The sequence below is a fragment of the Harpia harpyja genome, chromosome 15 (assembly GCF_026419915.1).
Source record: "Harpia harpyja isolate bHarHar1 chromosome 15, bHarHar1 primary haplotype, whole genome shotgun sequence".
Taxonomy (NCBI): Eukaryota; Metazoa; Chordata; class Aves; order Accipitriformes; family Accipitridae; genus Harpia; species Harpia harpyja.
The window spans coordinates 29812294-29836869 of record NC_068954.1 but is presented as its reverse complement, the minus strand read 5'-3'; the positions used below and the strand labels follow the sequence as shown (position 1 = coordinate 29836869).

The 24576-nt window shown below is 42.4% G+C and overlaps 1 protein-coding gene across 5 annotated transcripts; it reads left to right on the top strand.

The window, feature by feature from the left end:
- Positions 1 to 249: 249 nt before the first annotated feature.
- On the top strand, positions 250 to 24576 carry LARP4 (La ribonucleoprotein 4). Of its 5 annotated transcripts, none has more exons than XM_052809849.1 (17): positions 275 to 409; positions 5802 to 5976; positions 6179 to 6323; positions 7967 to 8125; positions 8451 to 8526; positions 9067 to 9203; positions 9983 to 10086; positions 11124 to 11234; positions 11621 to 11674; positions 12329 to 12538; positions 13035 to 13138; positions 16840 to 17073; positions 17889 to 17937; positions 18138 to 18296; positions 18865 to 18986; positions 19271 to 19439; positions 19669 to 24576. In XM_052809849.1, the coding sequence occupies exons 2-17, from the start codon at positions 5971 to 5973 to the stop codon at positions 20002 to 20004; spliced, it is 2175 nt and encodes a 724-aa protein (XP_052665809.1). In that variant the 5' UTR covers positions 275 to 409; positions 5802 to 5970; the 3' UTR covers positions 20005 to 24576. The 5 variants fall into 5 exon arrangements, with proteins under 5 accessions (XP_052665807.1, XP_052665806.1, XP_052665810.1 ...); XM_052809848.1 differs by having other exon boundaries at positions 6176 to 6323; XM_052809847.1 differs by lacking the exon at positions 5802 to 5976 and having other exon boundaries at positions 250 to 409.

Genomic DNA, 24576 nt, shown 5'->3' with positions numbered 1-24576 from the left:
CACCCGCCGTGCTCCGGCTGTGCGGGACAGCCCACTCCCTCCCGGGGGGGGGTGTGGACGGCGCCGGCTTCCCCCCCCTCCCCCCCGCACAGTGGTACAGCCGCCGCGCCCCCTGGCGGCGTGGTCCCACCTCCCCTCCCTCCCCGGCGCAAGGAATGGGCCGGGCCGGCGCCGCCCGTACCCCGGAAGCGCTCGGCGTGCTCCGGAAGAGGCGGTGGGCGGCGGAGGAGAGGGAGGGAAGGAGGGAGGGGGGCCGGGCCCTGGCGGCAGGAGCCGGAGCCGGAGGCGGAGCCCGAGCGTCCCCTTATCGTCGGCGCTGGCGCGGCCGCCGGCGGGCAGCGGGGAACGCGGCGGGGATCGCGGGCCCGCCGGCTTGGGCGCGGGAGGCAGGATGTTACTGTTCGTGGAGGTGAGGCGCGGCGGGGGCGGCGAGGGACCGGACCATGTGGCGGGGAGGCCGCGTTAACACGCCGCGCCGCTCCGCTCCGCCGGCCGCGCCGCGCCGGGGGGGAGGGGACGGGGCTGACACAGCAAATCCGGGGGCGGCGGCGGCCGCGGGCCCCGGCGGGCGGGCGGTGGAGGGGGAGGGTTCGGCGCTCTGGAAGGTTCCGCCGGTGCCGTGGAAGGGCGGCGGGGTGAAAGGCACCGCGGTGACCTTCCGGGGGAGCCGCCGCACCGCGGCCTGCCGTGAAGGTTACGCGCGGCGCGGGATCTGGGCCGCCCCGCCAACCCCGCTCGGCGGCGGGCGGGCGGGACTCGCCGGGGCCTCCTGCGATCGGTGGCGGGGAGCGGAGCGGCCCCGGCTGTTGGGGGGGGGGGGGGGGGGGCCGGGCCGGTTCGGCTCGGCTCGGCTCGGCTCGGCTCCCCTCGGTACCGCGGGGCTGCACGCCGACGCTTTCGACTGGGCCCGGGCGCGCTGGGAGCGGCCGGTTCGCGGTGTCTGCGTTGAATAACGTTAATTCGGTAGTGGCGGTTGATGGGGGGAGGGAGTGACTTATGGCAGCGGGGGGAGAAGGCTCCGCCGGCGGAGCGGCCCGGCCGTTTCTGAGCGCCGGGGGGGTTGGGGGGGGGCGAGGAGCGCGGTGGGCCCGTCCCCTGGCGTGGAGGTGACCGGGGGGGGGGGGGGCTGGCCGCGTCGGTGTGTCCGTCCGTGCGGCACACGGACGCTTCGCGGGGCGGGCCGGGGGGGCGGTGGGCAGCGTGTTGGCCCGGGCCCGCAGGCGCTGCCCGCGCCGGCGCTTCACTTATTTACGGTGTTTTACGGGATTCGGTGAAGCAGTTTTCGGCATTTGCCAGACAAACCCAGATATCTGCACTGCTGCTGCTTTAAACTTTGCGATAAGTTTTGTCCAGAAAGCGCACAAAGCAAAGAGCTGCTGGGTTAATTAAGAAATGACCGAGGGAAACCAGTCGACTGCTAGTGGTGTATTCGGTTCAAGTGTGGTGGTGGTCATCGTCTTTTACATGAATACTGCGGTTAAGAACCTCTAAATAAAAAGGTTTGGGAAACACCTTCTCTCTCTTAAACTAATTGACTCAGTTCTGAACTGAATGTTATCTGACTTGCACCGAGAGGAAAAAAAGATGTCATGAACACAGAGTGACAGGTCCTAAGAATTTGGTTTTACAGTATTTAACTTGAAGAGGAACCGTTCAAGCTAATCGGAGCTGCAGCCCAATGACTGCAGCCGGGAGCTGCGAGCAGCCAACCTCATCCGAGGCCGAGCACGGCGGAGAGGAGCTGAGCCTGCGAGACGGAGGTGGCCCCTCCGAGCAGCGGGCATGCAAGGCAGGTTCTGGAACCTGCAGCAGTGACATGGAGTGGTTGCGTTGTGGATGGGGCTCAGGATGCTCAAAGGGAGCTGAAGCAAATCAGGAGCCCGCGAAGCCAGGCAGCGCGCGTCTGGGTGTTTAGTGAATCCTTTTAAAGCACAAACTTGACTTTGGTTGCTTTGTTTCATCTCCTCTTTTCCGCTGATAGTGTTGCGAGATAGTTTCTGCGATCTTCATTTAGGAAGCATCAATAACGTTTAATTTTGTGTTCCTGAAGACAGTCCAGACTTTCTGAAAGTGCCTTTTCACTGCCAGGACAGGGAACTTGAGCTCTTAACCAGGTGTTCTGAAACGCTGTGGTTAGATGCTTAGAAGCAGACAGCAGCTTTTATCTCAGGATTTTTGGGGTTGCCTGAAAAATAAGGTACAGAACAGGATTGTGTTAGAAGTCCTGAAGCTTTCGGGAGGATTAGCTGACTTGCTGTAGCTGTCAGCATTATATTTTAGACTTAACCGAAGTATGCCCGTGCTAATTGTGAATTGATTCCTTCACAGAATGCACGCTGGAATTCTGTTCTCCTTTAATATCTTTTAGCTCAAAAAACTTGCTGCAGTGAAGGAATGGCGTCAGGCTTGCGCTATTTTTCATGCATTGGTGTTTGGTGTAGGTCTTGTTTTTCACTTGCAGCCAGAATGAGCATGCTGTTAACAATCGATAATTACGGTATATTGGGAATATTATTAAACGCATTGTGAAAAATGTAATTGATAACGGCTTGCTGTGCCTGCTCTGGGTTTTAGTCAGTTGGGTATGTGTTCCTAATTCAATATATTGGTAATTTACGGGGAAAATTGAAATCTGTGCATTTCAGGTGGGTGAAACACTGCCCTAATTGTTGCCAGCGATGTTTCCTAGCTAGAAAACTGGGACTGCGTGAAGCACTGAGTATTGCTGGCCCTCTTTTTTTAGCAGGTGAGGCTTCCTGCTTCCCTCTAGGCGGCAAACCCCCCAAATTGTCCCTGTTCACACAGAAGTGATGGACACCATTGACGCAGGTGAGGGTGGTACTATCTTCATACGGCACAACTGTGTGTTTGCTTTCCCGAGGGACAAAGGAGGCACCCCTAGTTCTGGGGTGCTCGTACTGGCTAATAAAAAAAAAAACCAACGTGCTGTGTTCAATGGAAGTAACTCTCTTGTAACCATTAAAGTTAATGTGTTTTAAGAATTACCTGGGACGTTCAGAGTGCTGAACTGTTGTTACGTGATATCCTGCAGTCCATTCCAAAGGAGTTCTGCATGTTGCTTCTGGTTTGACACCAGCTTTCTCTTTTTTTGGTTTGCTTCACACCCTGGATAAGCTTTGAGAAGGTGACAAGTGACTACACTGGCATGGGTCCGAGTCCACTGCAGAGGTGTATTTCCCTACCTGTCAGGTCCCCCAGCCAGCGCAAGGCTTCTCTTTGCCCACCTCCCATAGGTTTGCTGACCTTCGGGGTTTTTTTCTCTCTCCTTACATTTCCACTTGTGGGAAATGTTTAGATTCTCAGCTCCCAAGTTTTTTTAAATTCTCGTTGCAATTTTTCACTTAGATTCCCTTTTAGAGAGTCAGTCTGCTCTGGGAAATCTGTCACAAGCTCAGTGTTAAGAGTTTGGTTGCAGGATAATTTGAATTACTATTATAATAGAATGCTTTAAAAGAAACTGAGCGCTTTCATTTTTGTTGGCTTAGTTGAATCTGTTAAATGTAATTTAGACTGTTACAATAAGAAAAATATTCTTTGCCATCCTTTCAAAATGAGATAGATGCTTCAATAGTAAATTTTGGGGAATTGCTTGAGGAGAATCTTTAATCCACATTTGCCGAAAGTAATGTAAACTAGAGGGAAGCTCTGCTGAGGAGGACAGCTTTGTCAGCTCATTGATACCAGCGAGTGTTCCTAACCTTTGTAACTCTGTAAAGCTTTAACCTCATCATGAAAGTTCCCGATAGCAGCTGGGAGGATTGTTCTGCAGCCAATCAAATGGGCTCAGTATTTGTTAGCCTCAGTTAAATAAGCAAGACTTGATATTTTGGCCTTCTCTTCAGAAGAGCTGCTTGCCAGAACGGAGTGGCGCTGCTCCTGGAGCATAGCACGCTGTATTTTCAAAAAGCTTATGTAAATTAGGGACTTTTTATCCTCTTGGAGTCCGTGGTGTCTTGCTATTAAGATGCATGACATCAAGGCTGGGTCTTGCAGAATTGCATTACATGGCATTAAGTGTTTCTAGAACAAAGAGGAAGTAGCCCACGCTCTGTTTCAGGTGTATATTTCAGCCGTTGTATTAATAGGTGCATTCATCACTTTATCAGCCTGAATCTATTTAGTTTCTTAGCGCTTTTCACTTGGACCTGTGATTTCTGAACTTCCGTGTTACCACGTGTCTTTTGGTATTTGCTAGAGTGAGTAACGTTATCTGCCATACTCAGCGTTGCTTTTTACTTCTGATCAGCTCCAGAAGTGTAGTGATCTCCCTAAAGTGTTTCAGTTTCACTTTATCATACTTATTCCTTAAAATTACTGTCAGCTTGAGCTAAATGCTGGCCTCAAAGACGTAAGGTAGTGAGACAGTGTTTATTTTTATAAAATGATGAATCATCTCCTGGACGTGTCTTGTCTTTTTTGCTTTGATGAAAAGTAAATTCAAGGAAATGGGATCTGCTGGTTTTCAGTTCCTGAGCGGGTGCCCATGCTGACAGGTATGCTGCGTCACAGGAGTGACCAGCAGTTGAGCAGAGCTAAGTTTTGAACTTGCTGAACTACACTGATGGCGAGAGTACGTAGGTGCAACAGGTTACTGGGTTTTTCTTGTAAGGTTGTTTTGTTGGAGAACTACTACTCTGAAAACTAAGAAGAGAAATGTACATGTGTCCTTTCACACTGAACTATTTCTAGTTCTTCTTTCTGTTCCCAGGTATATTCTGCTAAGATGAATGAAAGGGGGAAAACTTCGTTGCTGTGTGGATTAAATCAGCTGTGCGTGGGGGATTTTGAATCTCAAAGAGGGCCTTGCAAAAATTGTCATCTTTGTTTTGCCTTCTCTTGTGATTGTCTTGAACCTCTCCAGTATTTGGAGGCTTTTTGTTACTGAATTTGGGCTTGTCCTTGCAGCAAATAGCTTTGGAACTAGGTGTGACCTTGGCAAAGGAATTATCTCTAAAGCTATTGCAACTGTTTCCTTTTGCTTTATGTTTGAGGCTTGGTAGTAAGCCGCTCCTTAATGTCAGAATCCAGGAGGCTGGCCTCTGAAATATCAGACTTCCTTATTTGTGAATTTGTGAGATACGAGCTAGGACTAATGGCTTTGGCCTTTTAAATTCCAGCAAATGGCGGGAGTGGAGTGGGCTGTCACTCAATGTCTGAAGGAACCTGTTTGGAGGAAGCTGTATTAGTTGCTCGTAGGGTGTTAGGAATTCTTGGGAGGAGAATTTTTGCAAAAGCATAGTTTTCTTGTATATGTGGAAGGAGTTAGTTTTATCAGGGTAGAGCGAGAGCCGTTACAATGCTTATCATCTGTGCTGTTGCTGGATTATTGGATCCTTACCCAAATGAGCAGCTCTCAGAAAGGGACCTTGGAGGGCACCATCTTTTGCTGTAGGAATAAGTGTTTATCTCTGTCAGGTTCCAGGTTGGAATCCAGCAGTTTTTCTTGTCTGTCTCACTGTTACCCTCTTCCTCTAATTATGGTCCTTGTTGCCCAGTCTCAAAGTGAGACAATCCTGTTCCCCGCTCCCAGCAGGCTGTGATGGTATGTATGTTTGTGTTGGCACTTCAAAAACTTTAATCTCTTTGGTTACAAATTTAAGGAAATTATTAGTGTACATTGATGTGTATAAGATGTAGGTAAACTCGCGGGGAAAGCAGGTAGTACTCAGGTAAGTTCACGAGGAATCCTGGCATAGCATAGGTGATGCTTGGTTAGTGTAGATATCACTAAGTCATTAGTTTCTTCTCCTTGACATATGTTTTTTTACCTTCCTTTCTAGGAAGGGGTCTGGAGGAGGGAAAATTTCCCTTTCTGGTGAAAGGGGACTGGAGCATTATGACAGTCAAGTCTTTAAAAGCTTATGAGTTACCAGAGTCCTTGACGACTAACTGCTTCCTCTGCTGATATTGTCGGATGTCAATAAAGAGAGGTTGAAGGCAACACTTCTAATGGAGGTAGAAATGAAATACTTGGAAAATACCAAGGATTTTCCTGTTTTGATTAATGAAAAATCACATAGGTGCTTAATAGCTGGTTAGACACTTGAGATGTGGAACTCTATAGAAAATCACTAAATTCACCTATATTGTCTGGCTTGACTTCTAAAGCATCTTTGGATTATTTTTCCTAATAAAAGTGTTCTGGTCTCTTCAGCAGGTAACATCGAAAGGTGCTGGCTTAAACCCTAATGCAAAAGTGTGGCAAGAAGTACCCCAAGGGAGCGGTGAGGCTGTGCCACCGACAAATGGCGCAGAGCACTCGTGGCAAGAAACAGTGGCTGCACAAGGGACTCATACCGAGGGTGAGACGCTGCGGGCCCGTGTTTAAACACTAGCTGTGATACGTCCCTTGCTAGGTAGCGCTGAGGGTTCTCTGTAAGAGTTCAACAGTAAGAAGCAACCTCTTGCTCTTGTCCTTGAGGTTGTTAGTGCCAATGTAGCAACAAGTACGAAATGAATGTGAGAAAGCAGTAGACAGTTTATAGAGAACGTGAGAAAGCAGTAGACAGTTTATAGAGATTATAGGTCTGACCAGTGAGCTTTGGTTTAGGGATTCAAGAAGGTGTCCAGAGCTGCGCTAGGACAGAATACTTCAGCAGGTAACAGGATCCAAGCGGCCCAGTGATGACTGAGTAACGCGCTAAGAGGGAAACAAGATGCTAAATGTGTAGAAATGGATTCATGACTTGTCTTGTTTGCCATTGCTGCACTTTAGTATACACTTGACCCTGTGAACAGGAATACAAGGTCTGAGGGCCACCTACAATCCTGGTACATCGCTGAGGTGCTTCTGAGAACTGTTAGACAGTAATGTTTGTACTGGAGTAGGAACTGCAAAGCATTTATGGTTAGCTCCTTTCAGTTTAATCTGTATTCTTTTCAGTCCCCATTTTCCATCCTTACCACATGGTCAGTCCTGTTGTCTGGAATTAAATATTCAAAGGGTTTAACTCTTCTGATTTGCCTTAGGCTTGACATGAAGCCAATTGTATAGCTGAGGTTACTTAAAGTACAGCAGAGGCCTGTTAATTAGGAAGCAGAAGATTCTCTGGAAAAAAGGGTTAGGAAAAGTTAGGGATAAAGAAGGGAGGATTCCGTTTGTGCGGCCCTGTCAAAAGTTTCTGGTAAGTCAGCAGAAGTGAAGAGAGAGTACTGAGTTTGTGCATTGGCTGACAAACTCATTTGTCTCTTCGTAACAAAATGAAGCAATCGTGGCAGCGTAACACTGCTGGAAAATTAAAGGCATTTTTTCCAAATGCATTGTTAGTGCTTTTTAAGCAATTTCTAATGTAAGTAGTTGAATAGTATCACTTCTCAAAGTATGTTTTTAGGGGATTCATTAATATGGAAAAAAATCTAGCAGAGGAGTTGATTTTTTTTGAAACAATCTCCTTTGCCTGACTGTTGGATTAAACTGAAATTGCGTTTGTTTGTATCTCAAGCGGCTGTGGTGAAGACTAAGCTGAGGTGTCCTGAACAAGAGATTGGCCAATTTCAATGTCATTCCACTGTGTTTTATAACAATCGCTAGATGGTCCGGAGTCCATTATATAAATAAGAATCATGTAATGCGTTGAAGTGATGTAAGCTATTTTAGTGCTTTGGTTTTAGGAATCTCGTTTAAGTATTTTAAATTTCAGGGGGAAAGCCTGGTTTTTAGATCCTCTGCCACTTTTGGGGATCTTACAGTTTCACAATCCTATTATTTAATTATCCCTGAGACCCTAGTTTAAACCAGAAGACCATTCCAAAATTGGAGGGGTAGAAAGTGCTATCCAATACAAAGTAGGTGCTGAAAGTCTAAGAAACATAGACTTAAGTCTAGACACTTCCAGTTACAGCATTCTTGAGTATTTGTTTTAATGTTGTTAGCCAAAACTTTTCAAATGGAAAATATTCTGAAGCTTATAGTAGGTTTTCTGTTAACGATGTGTTCTTTTGCCAGGTAACATAGAGATTTCAGAGGATAGCTGCAAGCAATATGAAGTGATGTATTCCCCGTCTTGTGAAGCCACAAGAAATGGCACAGGAGTTGATGAAGCATCTGCAAATGGAATTGTCCTAGCAACTGAAGATCTTGGATACCAAATCTATGAAGTGTCTGGTGAGTATTCAAGTTAGAATACCACTGTCAGTATCTGTAATCCTCTGAAGTCTGCTGCAGTTATGATGTGACTGAGTAGGAACTTTGAAATGTTCCATGTGTATTCAAGAAGATCCAAGCCAGCCATAGGACTTGGCCAAGTAGGTAAAAACTGTGGGATCCAAGCCATTTTGAGAATGTGTAGTATGGTGGTCATGTCTCAGGTGACCTTCTCCTCTTGGTCTTACCCGGAGGGATTTGTTCTTTTATTGTACAAGGAAATGTGTTCTTGCATTGTATTCTTACCGTGAAACTGAGATCTGATGCTGAATGTGGTAACTTTTAGGTGAAGGCAGCTCCACTGTGTCCACAGAAGACATTAGAGAATGTTTGAAAAAACAACTTGAATTCTGCTTCTCACGGTACAGTACAGTTAACTTTGTATAAACCCTTTATTAAAATAATTGACAAATTTTTCCTTTTTTGGCTTGATATGCACTATCATCTTCATAAAAACGTTAGCTGTGAGAGAGAGAGTTGGTTGCGATATGAAACAAGATTTGCTAGAATGCTGTAGAAACCCAGTGGTACCTTTCAGCTGTTTCAGTCCTGTCTGTGCATCCTTGTCCTTTAATGAGAATTCAGTTTGACTTCTGTGCTTCACAGTTGTAAGATGTTGGATAATTTAGCTGTGTATTACCAGAAGAGGTCTCTTTGGCAAGATCCTTTTTGCAGACTAACATGCAGAGCACTGTAACTTCCATCAAGTTTTTTTAATTATCTTCTGCTTTGTGTTGATCTGCTAGGATTTTTTCCAGGAGAGAAAATCTGAGTATGTTTTGGCTAGAGTTAGCTGTGAATGGTATTGGTGAATATTTAAGCCCACAGTTAGCCTGTTGTTTTGAGGCTTCTGTAACTAAAATTCAGGATTTTTATAAAATAGTGAACTTATGTCTTTTTAGTGAGAATCTTTCAAAGGATCTCTACTTGATGTCTCAAATGGATAGTGATCAGTTTGTTCCAATATGGACAATTGCCAACATGGAAGGTATTAAGAAGCTGACAACTGACATGGACCTTATTCTTGAAGTTTTGAGATGTAAGTCTGGGTGTTTGATGTCTGTATTAGTAGAACAAAGAATCCTTCCTTGCTTTAGAGAAATGTATTAGTCTCTTAGCTGGTTACGGCATATTGTTCTGGTAAATGGTGTCGGGAACCTCGTTCTGCAGAGATGTTTGAATAAGTGGCTCTTCCAGACTCCTGAATTCTAGTTATGCTTTATAATAATCTGCCTAAATCTGCCCCAGTGAGAGGCAGCTCTAAGGTACTGTTAGCAATGAAAGTCTTATTCTGGGAGTAAACCTAGTCTTCTGATTCAGTGCAGAAGTTTATTACAAATGATAAAACAAGAAACAGCTTTTCAGAAAAAGTTAGCTAGAATTTTTGTAACATACTGGCCTGTGCTGATTCTGCACATGGCTTCTTGTGGAAACAGGTGTAAGTGAACTTTTAAAGCCTTTATTCTGACTTGATTTCCTTCCTCTTATTTGAACTTTTCCTATTAGGGCTCTGTCTAGGAATGTTTTTATATCCTCTTACTTGAATTTGAGCTGGGAGTGAATTGAATTTGGGACCGAGCTTTTTAGATATCTGAGCTGTAGATGGAGGCAACGTCAGGCAAATGGCTAATATGTACTGAACCTCTAACAGGCTATAGCTGATAAAACAGTCCTTTACCCTGAATTCAAGAAATCTGGTTTCTTAAGCAGTCCACTGCAGTTCTTTGTTACAAGTTGGATAATGGAGACTAGTGCCGCGGAGATGTTTTGCAGTGCACAATGTCCAATATTAAGCCAACTTTTGTATTATAATTTTAGCTTCTCCTATGGTACAAGTGGATGAGAGAGGGGAGAAAGTAAGACCAAACCACAAACGATGTATTATCATTCTCCGTGAGATCCCTGAAACAACACCTATAGAGGTAAATAAATAGAAAAGAAAGAAATAAAAGCCTGTTGATGTTTTTGGAAGGTATCTGCAACAGTGCTTCAAACAGCAGCAGGAAGTGTTGCTTAAAAGGTCAGCTGGTACTTAATTTGATTAAACAGATATTTTTCTTGTAAACCACATAAGTATTTTTTTCTGCTTGGATGTATTGTCAAAAAAGCCAAAGCAAATACTTGTCATTGTTGTCCCTTCCCATTATTTACTAATGTATTAAAATGCTCTTAAGTAAACTTTTTTCCACCAAAAATTGAGCTAGCTAGGCTTTTCTGGAAGGAAGTTTGAACTGGTTTCTTTTCAGATCCAAAAATAAAATTAGTCCGGGGCATAGCTTGGAATTCAGGCTGAATTTTTGTCACAGCAGTAACTTTACTTGAAGTCAGACGGTTGTTTTGGCAGCAAGAAATGTTACTAAACATTTCTCATTCATCGTGACCCAGTGTGAGCTGAGCTTATTATGTTCAGAGAAGGGAGGATAATAAAATTCCAACTGATATTTGGCTAACTGAATGATTTAGTTCTTTGTTTTTTAAAGTTGTAACACAGGGTGTTTGTCTACTAGCATTTTTAATTAGTTCTTTTAATGCAAACACTGAACAGCTGCTTTGCCCTCTCTTTAAAATCTGATTATTGCAAAGCTATCAGGTTGCCATGATGCTAGAAGTATTTGTTAGAATCGTTCTTGTTTAGATGACTCTCCTGATCTAAAGCCACATTTTTGCTACCTCTTTCATAAAGAAATATCACCAGTTCTACACTGATCTTGATGTTCTTACCAGATGGGCCTGCTACTTTTTATTTGGGGAGCTCAGTAGGCTGGCTAGTCGTCTTGGGTTCAGAAACAGGTAGAGGATAATTTGGTGTCTGGCAGACCTGTCAAGGGAATAAAAGAACATCCCTGGTCAAGGGAAAATTGCAGCCAAGGAGCTGGAGTGTAAACTTGTGTTGGCTGAGTGTTCAATTTACAGCTTAGAGCTAGGTCCCCTTAACTGCCTGGCTTCTTCTCTCCCCTAGGAGGTTAAGGCTCTGTTTAAAAATGAAAACTGCCCCAAAGTGATAAGCTGTGAGTTTGCTCACAACAACAACTGGTACGTTACATTCCAGTCAGATACAGATGCGCAACAGGTAAGGCTGCCTTCAACTGTTAATGACATCTCAATTTTGTTATTAATACTTCCCCTGCTCAAGAGAATTGCATGCATGCTTCCTGTAGCTAAAAGAAATGTTTATTTACTGATCTCCCTTTTGTTATTTTAAGAGGTTATTAGCAAATTCTAGTTAATGGAGAAAAAAGTTGAGAGATTGTAGGGTTTTAACTCCCTTGTCTGCCTCTTGCCTCAGTACTCTCCAGCCATAACTGACATCTAGTATCCTGAATTTGAAGTGTTAATGAATTTAGCTGGGCTAACAGGGAAGCGCATTGCTATGCATTCATGTTAAATCATGTAATGTCCTTTGAGGAGTACAATTTTATCAAGATACTCTAACGTTAATCTTTGTTGTATCTGCAGGCGTTCAAATACTTAAGGGAAGAAGTGAAAACCTTTCAGGGCAAGCCAGTAATGGTAAGGTTGCTTTACATGAGGTTTCTGTTTGAATTGAATTATGTATTGTTTCTATTTGAATGATAGTATGTGTTTATGGGAGGAGGGGGGAACTAAGGAATTAGCAGTGGGATAGTTCATAACACTTGCTCTGTAGGCTGTTAACTTGAATGAGGTCATGGGTAGCTTTGAAAAATTACAGTTCAGTGGCTGCTGGTTATTCACACTGCTACTTCCCATGAGGTGTGAAATACATTCCTGTTTCGTCTTCCCTTCTCCAGTTTCCCCAGAATCTGGGTCTGCAGAACTCGGGAGAGGGACTCTTGCCATCACGAGTCTGTAGCTTGAGGTAGCTGCTCTACAAATAAGGCTGAAGCAAGCTGTTTGTTCTGTGAGAGGAACTGTCAAAATTGGAGTCTGGACAGTTACTGCTGTAGAAAGTGGTGTTTATCTTAAACTTGACAGATTCTCTAGCTAAAGCAGTGTGTGTGTTCTTCCCTTTAGCACACTGTAAGAATGTAATCTATATTGATTCTTATCAGAGTTTTTATTTGTAAGCAGTAATCAACCTACTTCCCCTTCACATCCCTTCTGTTACCTCTTCAGTAGTCAAGAAGGATTTCATTCTGCTTCTCCTCCCAACTAATGTATGTGATGTGATTTGATATCTTGCAGGCCAGGATAAAAGCCATCAACACATTTTTTGCTAAGAATGGTTACCGGGTAGTGGATTCCAGTGTCTATACTCAGCCAGTTCAAACACAAGCACAGTTTGCCTCACCACTGTTTATGCAGCCTGTATATAGTCCTCAGCAGTACTCTATTTACAGCATTGTGCCTCAGACATGGTCTCCAAATCCTGCACCTTACTTTGAAACACCACTGGTAAGTAACAGCTGATGAAAATGAGAGGAGCTAGCCCAAAACAACAGGAATAATTTGGTTTACAAATCACTACGGTTAGTGGGCTTTTCAGCTGTAGAATGCACAGGTTTTCTAGTCAGATCCCTCTGTTTTATGATACTTCGTGTTATGTCATGCACCTGATAAAGCAACACTGTCAGAGAAGCTGCATGTCTCGCCATGGGCTGCCATTTATTTCAAGAAATTTTGGTGTGGAATTCCATTATCCAGTAGCTAGTGTTACTGGAAGAGCTTTGTAGCTCTTGCAGGAACAGGAGGACTCTGATGCTGAAGTAGACGTGCAGACTGTTAACCTGGTGGGGTTTTTGCTTTAGTAGTAAGTTTACAACGTACTAGATACGGTAGCCCAGTATAAAAGTACAAACAAACTAGACGAATAACTGCTGAAGCTGATCTCATAAAACTGCAAACGTTTTTCTTTTTAGTTCAGCCATTGAGACTGTTCTGTCTGTTGCAGGCCCCCTTTCCTAACGGTGGATTTGTGAATGGCTTTAATACACCAGGATCATATAAAACAAATGCTGCTTCTTTGAGTATAGGTCGCCCATTCCATAGAAATCGGTAAGATAGCTCTGTCAGTTGTTTGCTCTCTGAGAACTTACAGTTTTGAGATCCTGAAACATTCCTTGCACTTGTAAAATGCAGTGCCTTCTGATGGGACTAGGTTACTTATTTTGTTTATCGAGTATGTGTGACGTTTTTCAACTTGATTTATAAAATAAAATTAAAATCGAGGTGGCAGCTTAAGATCCTAAAATAGTGGACAGATGTGCTGGAGAGAGCAAAGGTAACTCCTTTAAAAGCCTCAGAGGAATTTCTGCAGACAAATAAATAACTTCCTCGTAAGGTAATACTTCTAATTATGTTTGTTACACGCAGATTATAAACTCCTGCAGCACAAACGTAAGCTTTTCCTGTTGTGTGATTAGTCTTGCAGAGCGCCATTCAGTTTATGCAGCTGAGAGTTGCATGCCCTGACTGCTGTATGCTAAAACTGCTTGATGCTGAGTCTGTTACTATAATTTATTTGCTTTATCCCCATCTTTCCTGATAACTGTGAGGGCTCGGCTCAGATATAAACACTGGGGAGGAGGAAACAGCTTTGTATTTGCTGGAACAGTACTCTGTAAATACAATGGTGTAGTAATCTGTTTGTGTGGGTGGAAATTGTTTTATTTGCAAGCTCTTTCACTGTATTCAGCATGCGGGTGGTAGCATGGGAATTGCTTTTTATATTGTTTGAGAAATCGGTTGACAACTGCCAGTACCATAAGTGGTTTTGTGATGCAGTTAAGGTTTGTGGCTGCTGGCAGAAGGTGAACTTCAGAATTTGGTCTGCGGTGACTCAGCAGAGTCTTAATACAGGCTGTGAAACTGGTAGAATGACTCTGCTTGGAAGACAGGGCAGCTGATTCAGTTACAGCTGCTCAGCTCCCAACTAAGATCTATTTATAAAGGTTTGTTTGGGGTTTTTTCCCTTAAATTGTGCCCAAACTCAAAGCCAGTAAAACTCTTACTTCTGAAAGGATCCATGTATGTATGAATGCTGAAACTGTACAAGAATTTTATGTACCCAGATACTAACATCTTGAAATGCCCACATGTTCACTGCTGTCTTGTAGATCACATCTGTATAATCCTTAAGTTAAAACTCTTCTGGTTACGTTAAGACTTTCATTTGCGAAACTTCAGTCATTGTGAAGTTACAGCTTTAGGGTCAAGTGTGTACAGGTTCTGCTGGTCTGTCTTGGTTGTCTTATCTTTCCTGCCAATCTTGCTCAGCCTTTGTGCTAGTACAAAGCTCTGTTTTTGTGGTAATAAATCTTCATATTCTGGCAGCAGAGATTAGTTACGCTTCAGCAGGATTCCTTTGCAAACAGGAGACTGCTAAGGTAACAGTGAGGCACAGCCTTGAAGGTTTGGCCCAGTGATGATCAAGTATCGCGCTAAGAGAGAACAGGTCCAACAGTCAATTGTCTGGGCAGCCTGCACTTCATGCTTTTCCTCCTTTTTGCTCTCTCACATCATCTCTCCTTCTCTCTGCTTTTTTTTTTTTCTTCCTTATCTTTCCTTGTCTTTTCTGCTTTGCTCTTCTGCCCAGACAAGATTGTGGCCTTCTCAATGACGGGTAAGATTATGAGATCTGAGGGCTGAATAACGACTCGAGAATCTTCCATTTTAAGAATGAATTGAACAAAATGGAAGAATTTACTTAGCTTCCCTCCTCTTCTTCTCTATGGTCTTTGCTGATGGAAAACTTAACCTTACTGGGGCCTTAAGACTGGTTCTTAATGCTTCTTGAAGTTCTGAAGTATGAATTAATCTTTGTTCAGCATATCTTCTCTTGAACTGCAGAAGAGCTCATTTGGAGATGTTCATCCAGCTGCTGCTTTTGGGTTTCTGTCCTGGCTCATTAAACTTGCTATGTTTTGTCATACAGGCAGTTAATAATTAAGTATTGGATTTTTCTCTGTAGCTAAACATTTGTTTAAGCCTGTGATATTCATTTTGCCCTGATTTGTTGCAACATCCTTGTGGGAAAGGAAGATTGAGTCTTTGTAACAGAGATTTGTCAGTGCTAATATTGGTTAAATTGATATTTTTCTATCCAGCCACCTAGAAGGTAACTTAAAATGTCTTTGGTAAAGCAGATTAATTTGAGCACTCAAAATTAGGCTATTAAAAGGTGATTTTTGTTCTGCGTTCTGGTTACGTATGAAATGCTGCAAAACTCCCAGCTGTTAATTGCAAGGCTATGGAGAAGTCGGTCAGATAGTGGTGGAGTTGATTTTTAAAACACCACAGGACAACGGCCAAGCAGAGGGAGGAATCTGCTGCAGCCACATCACTTACTGCTGTTCTGATTTAGTGCTAACAAATGATAATTTGTCATTTGTTAAATTCTCCTATTTTGCTTTCTTTTCTTCCCAACGTAAGTTCCCTGGCCAAGTGGGAGGGAACAAGTTTGTTGCTGGAAGCTGGAAGGAAACTACCTCTTTGTTGGGCAGTCTAGGGTCTGTGGCGTCCACAACATGCCTTTCCATATTTGCTTAGCTTAGAGAAACCAAAAGCTGCATGATTTATGGCCTGTTGAAAGAAAGGACCCTTTTTCAGGCTGCAGGCTGCTCCTTGATTACTTTGTAAGAGATCATGTAGTTAAGTTAACTTCTCCTCCCAGACAAGAATCATACTTTGGCTGGCAGTGGGAGAATTTCTTCTGATTGCATGGAATGTTATAATGAGATTGTGTAAAAGGAATAAGCATGCAAAATCCTCCTTCTGTCCTTAAATTATGAGATGTGCACGGTTGACCAGAGGAGAAAGATAGAGTTTAAGGTCCTTGCCTTGCTTGCTGAAACTGGTTGGTGCCGTGTGGAAAAGACAGCGAGGTGCAGAAGTCGAAAATAGTCTAAGGCACCTGAATGCTGCTTCAGAAAACTGTTCCGTGTTATGGTAGGTCAGAGTTTTTCTGGGTAATTCTGCATTTAAGACCCTGAGCCTTAGCTTGCAGAAACACTGAGCCTGCACAGCTGCATCTGTGTTCAAAGGAAGTACAGCTTTAAGGCTGAATAATCAATAACTGATTAAAATGTCTGTGGTATTGTAAACTGCAGAGTCAATGCTGTGGGTGTTTGGTAACAGGAACAGTGAGACTAAGATCCTGACTTTTCAAGCTCCTGGGGAGGTGGGCTCTCAGTTACCCTAGCCTCATCTCCCCTGTTCTCTTCAGCCTATTTAGTTGTCATCTACTCCTGGCTTCTTGTTTCAGTTCAGTTTTTTTGCTTGTGGCCAGATCAGTTTGTTCCTCAGGCTTGGCTTATTTTTCCAGATCACTTTCCAATGCCTCCCCCTGCCTGTGCTGCAGGCCCAGACAAATGAAGGATCCCTCTTTGGGTTCTTCTGGTTCTTCTACCACCCCTAGGTTTTGGGTATTTTTTTGTTGTTGTTGATTGAGGGTGTTTGGGGCAGGGTTTCCCCCTTTGGTATCTGTTGGGCAGTGATCTCGATATTTTCTTCAAATGGCAACACTTGACAGGGGAGGAGGTTGCAAGAAAACTGTAACAAAAAGAATAGATGGAGGTAAGGAAGAAAGATTTCTTTGTTCTTGACAAATGCATGTAGGAAACAACTTCTCTGATGGAGTTCCAGTACTTCCTGACCTCCTCCTTTCTTGTCAGCTACGAATTAACTGTAGTTGGTGGTGGTTTTGCCTCTTGTTCTTTAAACTCTGGATTACACAGCTGCCACTCTGTGTCCTGCAGTGTGAAGCCTCACTTCCGATCCTCTAACAGCTCAGAACACGCTGTGGAGGGTCCAGCTGCCGTCAGTACCATGCCAATGGGGGATGGACCACTGAACAGAACCAACTCAAGGAATTTTGTTATGGAGCGGCATAACAGTACGTTAACTGGGCACCAAGACCAAGGTTATTCCCAGAAGGATTCTCCTACCGCACAGATGGAGCAGAATGGCGATTATGGCATTGGCAGGGGCAGGTAAAGAACTGTGTGTACTACTTCTTGCTGTAACACAACAATGCAGTTGGAACATAGTGTTGGAGGCTCACATGACTTGTGTGAGCCAAGGATCATCAACCATTGGCACAACGTATCTTTCTGTAAAGACTCACCAGGAGAAAACTGACATTTAAATAAACCAGGTGTGATAAATACTTAACTGGGAGCATGAATGCTTCCTGCTTGACTGTACAGCTATTAGTTATTCTGACAAACACCTTGCAGTAAGGTAGCGAGGGGTCTTTATTTCAAAATAACCGCCTGGTTTGTCCCCAGAATTAAAAGAGTTGCTGAAGTAAAATTGGTATTTGTATTGCTGTAAATAATAAGCAAATCCCTGGATGTGGAATTTGATGCTCCTAAACATTGTAAGATCAACTGGTTTTATCTTTTATCTTAATTCAGGTTTTGGACACTTAAAAATAAGTGACCAAGACAGATATGTGAGAAATCAGATGAATAAGTTTATTACTATAAAATTATAGGATACTATTCTATAATATTATAGTCTAATTGTCACTGTGCTTGTTCAGATACAATGCTCTAGGGTACCTCCTCCACGGGGAGAGAAAAGAGAAATTGTTTCCCGTATTGGCTATGTTCCAAGAGTGTAAGAGCTTTGACCCCTCCTGAAGATGGAGAATGTCCCAGAACTGTATCTTAAGAAACATCAGTAGGCTGCTGCAAATCCCCTGCCACAGGCTCCCCTTTGTGCAGATGAGTGTGCGCTTCAGCTAGATGAATGCGCTTACTGACTTTTTCTTTTTTTTTTTTTTTTTTTTTCTCCTTTAAAGGAGGAACATTTTCAGAGGTCGGAGGAGACGAGAGGATGACCGTGTTTCAGTAAGTTCCGCTTCCCTTATTGCAAGGAGTTGCACAAAGTGCAATGTGTTGGCTTTGCGTTTATTGAAGGAATGGCATAGTCCTTAAATTCTCAGGTTACATTGTGGGTATTGAGTGTTTCTAGGAAATTCCCTGACACTTGCTCAATGCTTTTAATGCTAGGTGTTATGGCGCTATTAACGGGTATTTTCCTTCTCTAGAGACCTCAGCCTTCAGCAGAAACAAAGACTCAGACACCAAAGTTTGACTTGCTAGCATCAAATTTCCCACCTTTGCCTGGCAGCACAGCAAAAATTCCAGGGGAGCCTGTGCTGGAGAGCAGGATGTCCGATATCGTTAAAGGAGTCTGCAAAGAAAAGGTACCCACTCTTGTCTCTGGCACGCACACTCTGGTATGCATATGCTGTGTCTCCCTTCTTAAATAATCCATTTATGTTAGAGCTGCACATTAGAATGCTTTAAGCCCAAACATCATACTGTCTTTGTTAATATAATAGTGCATTTTCTGTCTGTTCTTGGATTTCCTTGGCTTTTTGCAGGTATTTAGCTGAAGCTTCTGTAATTACACTATTGTAAGCTCAGTACTGTTTTGGAATAAAGCAGGCAAATGAGGAGTGTTGGCTGTTGAACAGTTTGTGTGTAGTGTAGGCAAGGGCTGTTTCCAGATGAGTCTGTTACTTGAGCTGGTGGGACTAAAAGCATTGATAATCTGGGTTATATAGCCTTTCTATCTGCTATTTGTTTTGCCCATATAAAGGGTGATTGCTTTAGAGGTGATGCTCCAAAAGAAGTAGAATTCCTATAATCAGAACTTGAACAGCCTTTGGAAGTACCTCGCTTCTCAGATGTCTTGAACTGGCATGTTGAGAAGCAATTTAAGCACATCTGCGATCTTTCCGTATTTTGCAACTTATGCTTTCTGTACAGGAAAGCAAAGATTTGCTGCCCAGCTGTCCAGCTCCTGCTCAGGAAGAACAGACACACAGCACTGTCCAACAGCCTGTGACAAGTGTGAGTTCGCCAAGTCAGACTGAAGCTGTGGTGTTAAGGTATGCAGATTATTTGAGTTGAGAATATTAAAATTTGTGTGTTCTAGCAAAGACCCTAGCCAGTGTCCGGCAAGGTGGCAGTAATGTTTGTTGTCTTTTCTCCATCCGTGGTAGGCCGCTTCTTGAGAGGCCACTAGATGGAAATAACAAATTGTGGTGGTAATGGCTGTACCAATCTGTTCTGCAAAAAAACGCAGTCATGACTTCAGAGAAAGAAAATACTTTCTCAAACGTTAATTTCTGTGTTAGTAGGTTTTAATGTTAAATTGTTCTCGATTTAACAGCACAGTTCAGCCAGACAGCAAACCGGAAGAAGTGTCTGCTCAGAAAGATGTTACGAGCCATGCTTCCCCACCGGTGTCTGTCTCTCCTGTCAGTGCTGCAAAGCCACCAAGGACAAATACCACTTCACCTTCTGCTAACACGAGTGCAGCTCCTGCTTTGTTGATGCAGGTAAGGCCCAGAGCAGGGACTGGGTGGGGAGCATGGCAGGGGCTTTCTCTTGGATGTGCTAATGTAGCACCTGGGACCTTCTCTTGTGCAGTTTGCCACAGCTGTGGTGTAATCGCTCACTGTATGTGTTCTTGCTGTTGTGCCTTGACATTGTGCCTGGGATAGTCTGGAGGAGCATAGCGTGGTTATTCTGGTATGTAAACCTTGCTCTTCTCCCTTGGTCCCAAAGGAGCCACGCAAGCTAAGTTATGCTGAAGTTTGCCAGAAGCCCCCAAAGGAGCCTCCTCCAGTTCCTGTTCAGCCTCTTAGGGAACATCGCACTAACATAGTTCCCCCTGCCAAAAATGAAGAAAATGGCACACCTGAGAAGGCTTCGGAGAAGGCTCATGACAAGGTTGAAGGTCGAATGAAGGATTATTCTGGGTTCCGAGGCAACGGGCCTCCCAGGGGAGCTGCTGGGAAAATCAGGGAACAGAGGCGCCAATTTGGACGCAGATCATCGCCTCAGGGAGCACCTCGACGTATTGGCAAGGAGCAGTATGTGCCACCCCGGTCACCAAAGTAACACTTGTCCAGCCAATTATTCTCTATTTAATTTGAGCTGTGGACTAATAAATAAGCAGCAAAGGAGACTGTGAGAAAGAAGTATTCATGAAGGGGAATACTGAACTGGAGCGTGGCTTGTGTGGAGAAGTTGTGGAGGGTCCCAAAATTCATCTCTAAAAGTGATTTCACAAATGCTGGAGGATTCCAATCAATATAAATATAGAGATTATAATTTTTGTATTTTTGTTTTTAATTTGCAGAGGGTTTCCTGCTTGAAATCAGTTTTGGGGTTGTGAAACTAGCATTTTGTCAAAGTGAAAGAGTATGAATTGACAAATTAACCTGTCCCTCAGTGTAGGAGGAAAAGGATAAGAGAATATTATTTTTGAAAAATGAGCATTTCTGTAAAATTAGAACTTTTTTTAACCTATTTAACATTTGGCTTGTCGGATGATGTGTCTGCCATTGATGGCCTTGCATTGCAGAGCACGTCTGCAGCTGAGGTGCTTGGTCGGTGTGAGTGGAATGAGTGCAGCCAGATACTGTTGTCATGACTTAGTCACTGATGATAAGAACTGAATGTACTACTGTAGTAAACTTTGTGTTTCCAGCTTGAAGTATAGTCTCTTGACCTTACTAATAATTCATTCAGCAAGCTTTTTAAACTATTAATTTTTACAGGATACTGGATTGTAGATCAGAGCACGTGGACAGCAAAAATTGTCTTCTAGACGCAATTGGAAGGAGGCAGAAGGGAGCACGTCAGAATTTTTAATTTGCCCTTTTTCCTTGCCTCCTTTTGAGGGCAACTTCTTAGGTTTGGGTTTGGGTTTTTTTTTTCTTGCTTGTTACTTTCTCTAATCTCTTTATCACAGACTTTTGTGCATTTATCTTGGTATGTTTTCCTGAGGCAGGCAGGCCCAGTATAGGGTTGATGGGTAGCTACACAGTACTTGATGTTAGCTTCACAAGTACAGAGCCTGGAATTCCAGTTGCAGATGTGGAATTCTGCCTTGCAGATGGGAACTCTGGGCATGGAGTTCTGCATGCCCCACCAGGCTTAAACTGATGTCTCTCTGAATGGCTAGCAAATCAGAGACGTGACTGGGTTTTCTACATACTGACCTATCTTTGTGTTCTGGAGTAGGGTATTGGATGCTGTTTACTAGAAATCAGGGTTTATATGTACTGGGAACTCATTGTTTACAGCTGATGTAGTAGCAACTGACTTTTTTTTAACTGTTTAAAGTGGAACTAAAGGTAAGGAGTTAAACAAAACCCCTCATGTTCAGAGTAGCTACTTGAAAGGTAGGATCTTGCCTAGCTGTATGCTGACTAAATTTGCAACACTGTTGTGTAGTAAGTGGTTAAGTTTAAAGGTGATTACCATAATGACCGAAATAGGAAAATTCAGTGCATTAATCTGCCAAAATCAGCATGCCAGGGTTCAAAGTTCTGTATAAAGTGTTAGGGAAAAGTAGCTTCCAGCAGTAAGAATCACACTTTTTTTTTTCTTTTTTTAGTGAATAGGAAGTGTACAAATTTAAAGTCGTAAGTTGTGAACACTGGAAAACTCAATTGTGATATATACCGTAAACATCTTAGTAATATATGCTAGTGTTGCCATTAGAATGAATGTAAGTGGCAGTTAAAATAACTGTGAAAATTTTCATCTTCTGATTTCTTAGCCAGATAACCCTTGGCGACTTCTTACTTGGTAGGCATTCTCTGTCAACTGCTTTGATAACACTCATATCTATTTTTATAAATATATATATAAAGCTAGAGTTGTCATTTCTCTAACTTATTATTCAGCTTGGCAATTGCTTTGATTTGATTCATAACACAATATAATGTATTTATGCAGTTAACTGTTCATTTCTACGCATGTTATATATATACATATATATATATAAAAAAAACCAAAATCATTATTCACTTTTAAACTACCTGTACTGGGTTTGGGAGGTTTTTTTTAATTTAGTAAAAAAAATCGTTGATCACATCTACAGTTTAGGGATGCTTACAGAACCCTTCTCTGTTTATTTTGATAATGCTACATTTGTTGGAATGATAGAGAAGTTTAAATATTTAAAAGTGTTAAAGTTCTGAAATGCAATGAATGCAAAGTTAACTTTTAATCATTTTAAAGGCTATAAACAATTACTGCAGTCAAACTGGAAAAAACTAACCTGTATGATAGTCACAGATATTTAAGATAGATGTGCACTGTCATTGCAAAGTTGAATAATTGTTGGGATGCCAATAGCTGCTGTAAGCTGTTTGCTGTTCAGAGGAAGAGTTATTTGGGAAGAGGCTTGTGCAGATGTTGATCTATGGCCTCTGAGGTGAAGGCGGAGTGCTAATTCTGATCCACGCAGGCATCTGCTTTCAGTGCAGTGCATAGAATAACCTTGTAGTGCTGAAAGTATCTGAATTTTTAACAATTGTGAAATGTAATTTCTTCATTTATTAGATGTGGGAAAAAAACAAACAACTGCAGTTCAATCTTTCTTGTAAGGTGATTGGAAACACTTGACCGTGGAAAGGATGCTTTGTATGTCCTGGGTGTGCATTTTCCAGCAGCAGATTATGGCTCTTGTACAGTGTATGCAAATAAGTCTGTAAACCTGTTGGCTTTTTCCAGCATATTCAAACTTTCATCAGATTAGGGCACTGACAATTATTTATTTAATACCTGCGTGCAAGGATTTAACATTAGCATTTCCCTTCTTCCCCCTCCCCCACTGCCATTTATAACTGTGGTTTTGTTTTTTTTCCTTTCTGTTCTTTTGGTGGGGGGGGAATAACCAAGTAAATATAAAGGCTGTGAAAACCATAGTTTTGTGTGCAAGTTCTCCTGCAGTACTTGTATTGCATGGCAAACATCTAACTTAGTTAGACAGGCTAGCTGCTACATTCTCATCCCCGTAATGGACTCAGGCAAGCTATTGTGTCTTTACCCACCAAGTTTGCCTGTTCTGACAGACTGGGGGAAACGGGGACAAAGCGATCGTTTGGGAGCCACTCACTGCTGGTACAGCTCATTGATTTCATTGGAGCTGTATCATTTTATCAGCAGAGGTGAAACTGTCCCTTGTTCAACAGCGATGTTCAGTGCGCACTTGAAGTGACAAATAACAGTTCTCCGTGGTTCCTTCTTGGTAGCTTACCACATGATGTAAAGACAAATTTTCCTACTCTGCTGATATTAAATACCAGAAGGTGCAAATCACATGTAACTTTCAGTTTTATGAACTGTGACTTGTTTTCAGAATTGTTGACTTTTGTTAGCTACAGAAGTATACTTCCCCAGTTAAGTTCTTTTCCAAATTATTGTGCATGGAAAAGATTGGGCCACTCTCTTGTACTTCTGCTGGGGAGTGAAAAGAGAAGTAATTATTTGCATGTGATAGTAAAATTAAAAGTGCAAAAAGTTTTTTCTTTGATTTCTAAAATTAAGTTAGTTTTATAGTATCTTACATTCCTGCTATTTTTTTTTTTTTAAAGTTAGCCTGGCACAGTATGATGGTGCAGTTTTAGCAGTAGGTTTAAAAAAAAAAAAAAAAAGAAGAAAAAAAAAAAAAGTAACCCACTCTATTAACCAGAAGAGAAAGATGATACTGTGGCAGATCAGTAGCAAATAAGTGACTTAATCAATGCTTTACTGTAGTTAAATAGCTATGGCCTTACTACTTTGTCAATATCAGCTTAATTGTCTTGAAAATGTCCGCTATTTTTACTGTTACCCAAGTGAATGTTCACCTGGGGTAAAATATCTGGTATGTACAGATGATATTTTAAATTTGTAAAATGCGCCATTGTATTACAGACGATGCAACAGAAATGCACTTCGGGGGGAAATTGCTTCTGATAAGTTTTTTTGTAAATCCTTGATTACTACAGATATGCAATAGAATTTTTGTTTCTAATTTTGATATTTCCTTCTGAAACATAAGATTGTTGCCATTAATCGGAATGATTTATCATGCTCTTCTTTGTGTGTATATATTACATATAGTCTGAGCTTCCTTTAGGATGGTACATAATTTTGGTTTGTTGTAGTATTTTAGTTGGCTCTTCTCTTAAGTGCCCTTAGCATAGGCACTTCAAGAGGTTAACTGAGTCTGGTTTTAATGTACAGTTGGGAGGACTTGAAATGGAGTTAAAGCAACTTATTTCTGAAAAATCCATCTGCAAACTAACCTGTAACAACTTTAAAATTTTATATTTAAGAACCAGAGGTTTATTTTTATGGAGCTTCAGTTATGGATACAGTTTCCAAAAATGCAACTTCAAATGTAAACAGACTGTGCATAAATGGGTTTTGTTCTAATTTTTATAGAATACAAAATATTCAGATAATATATTGAGCTCAAGTTACTACAGACATCTTGTTCCTCCCGGATGAATCCAGCTTCCCCTTGGCATTTATGATCTCTCTTCAAAGTGGTAGGGCTTCAGTGAAAGGAGAAAAAAGCAACCTATCTGGCTTCTATACTTTGTCTGTTCTGGTATATTCCTGTTGTCAAAACTGTTCAAAACAAAATTTGTGTAAAGTAGGTTCATGCTTTAAATGTTAAAATGATAA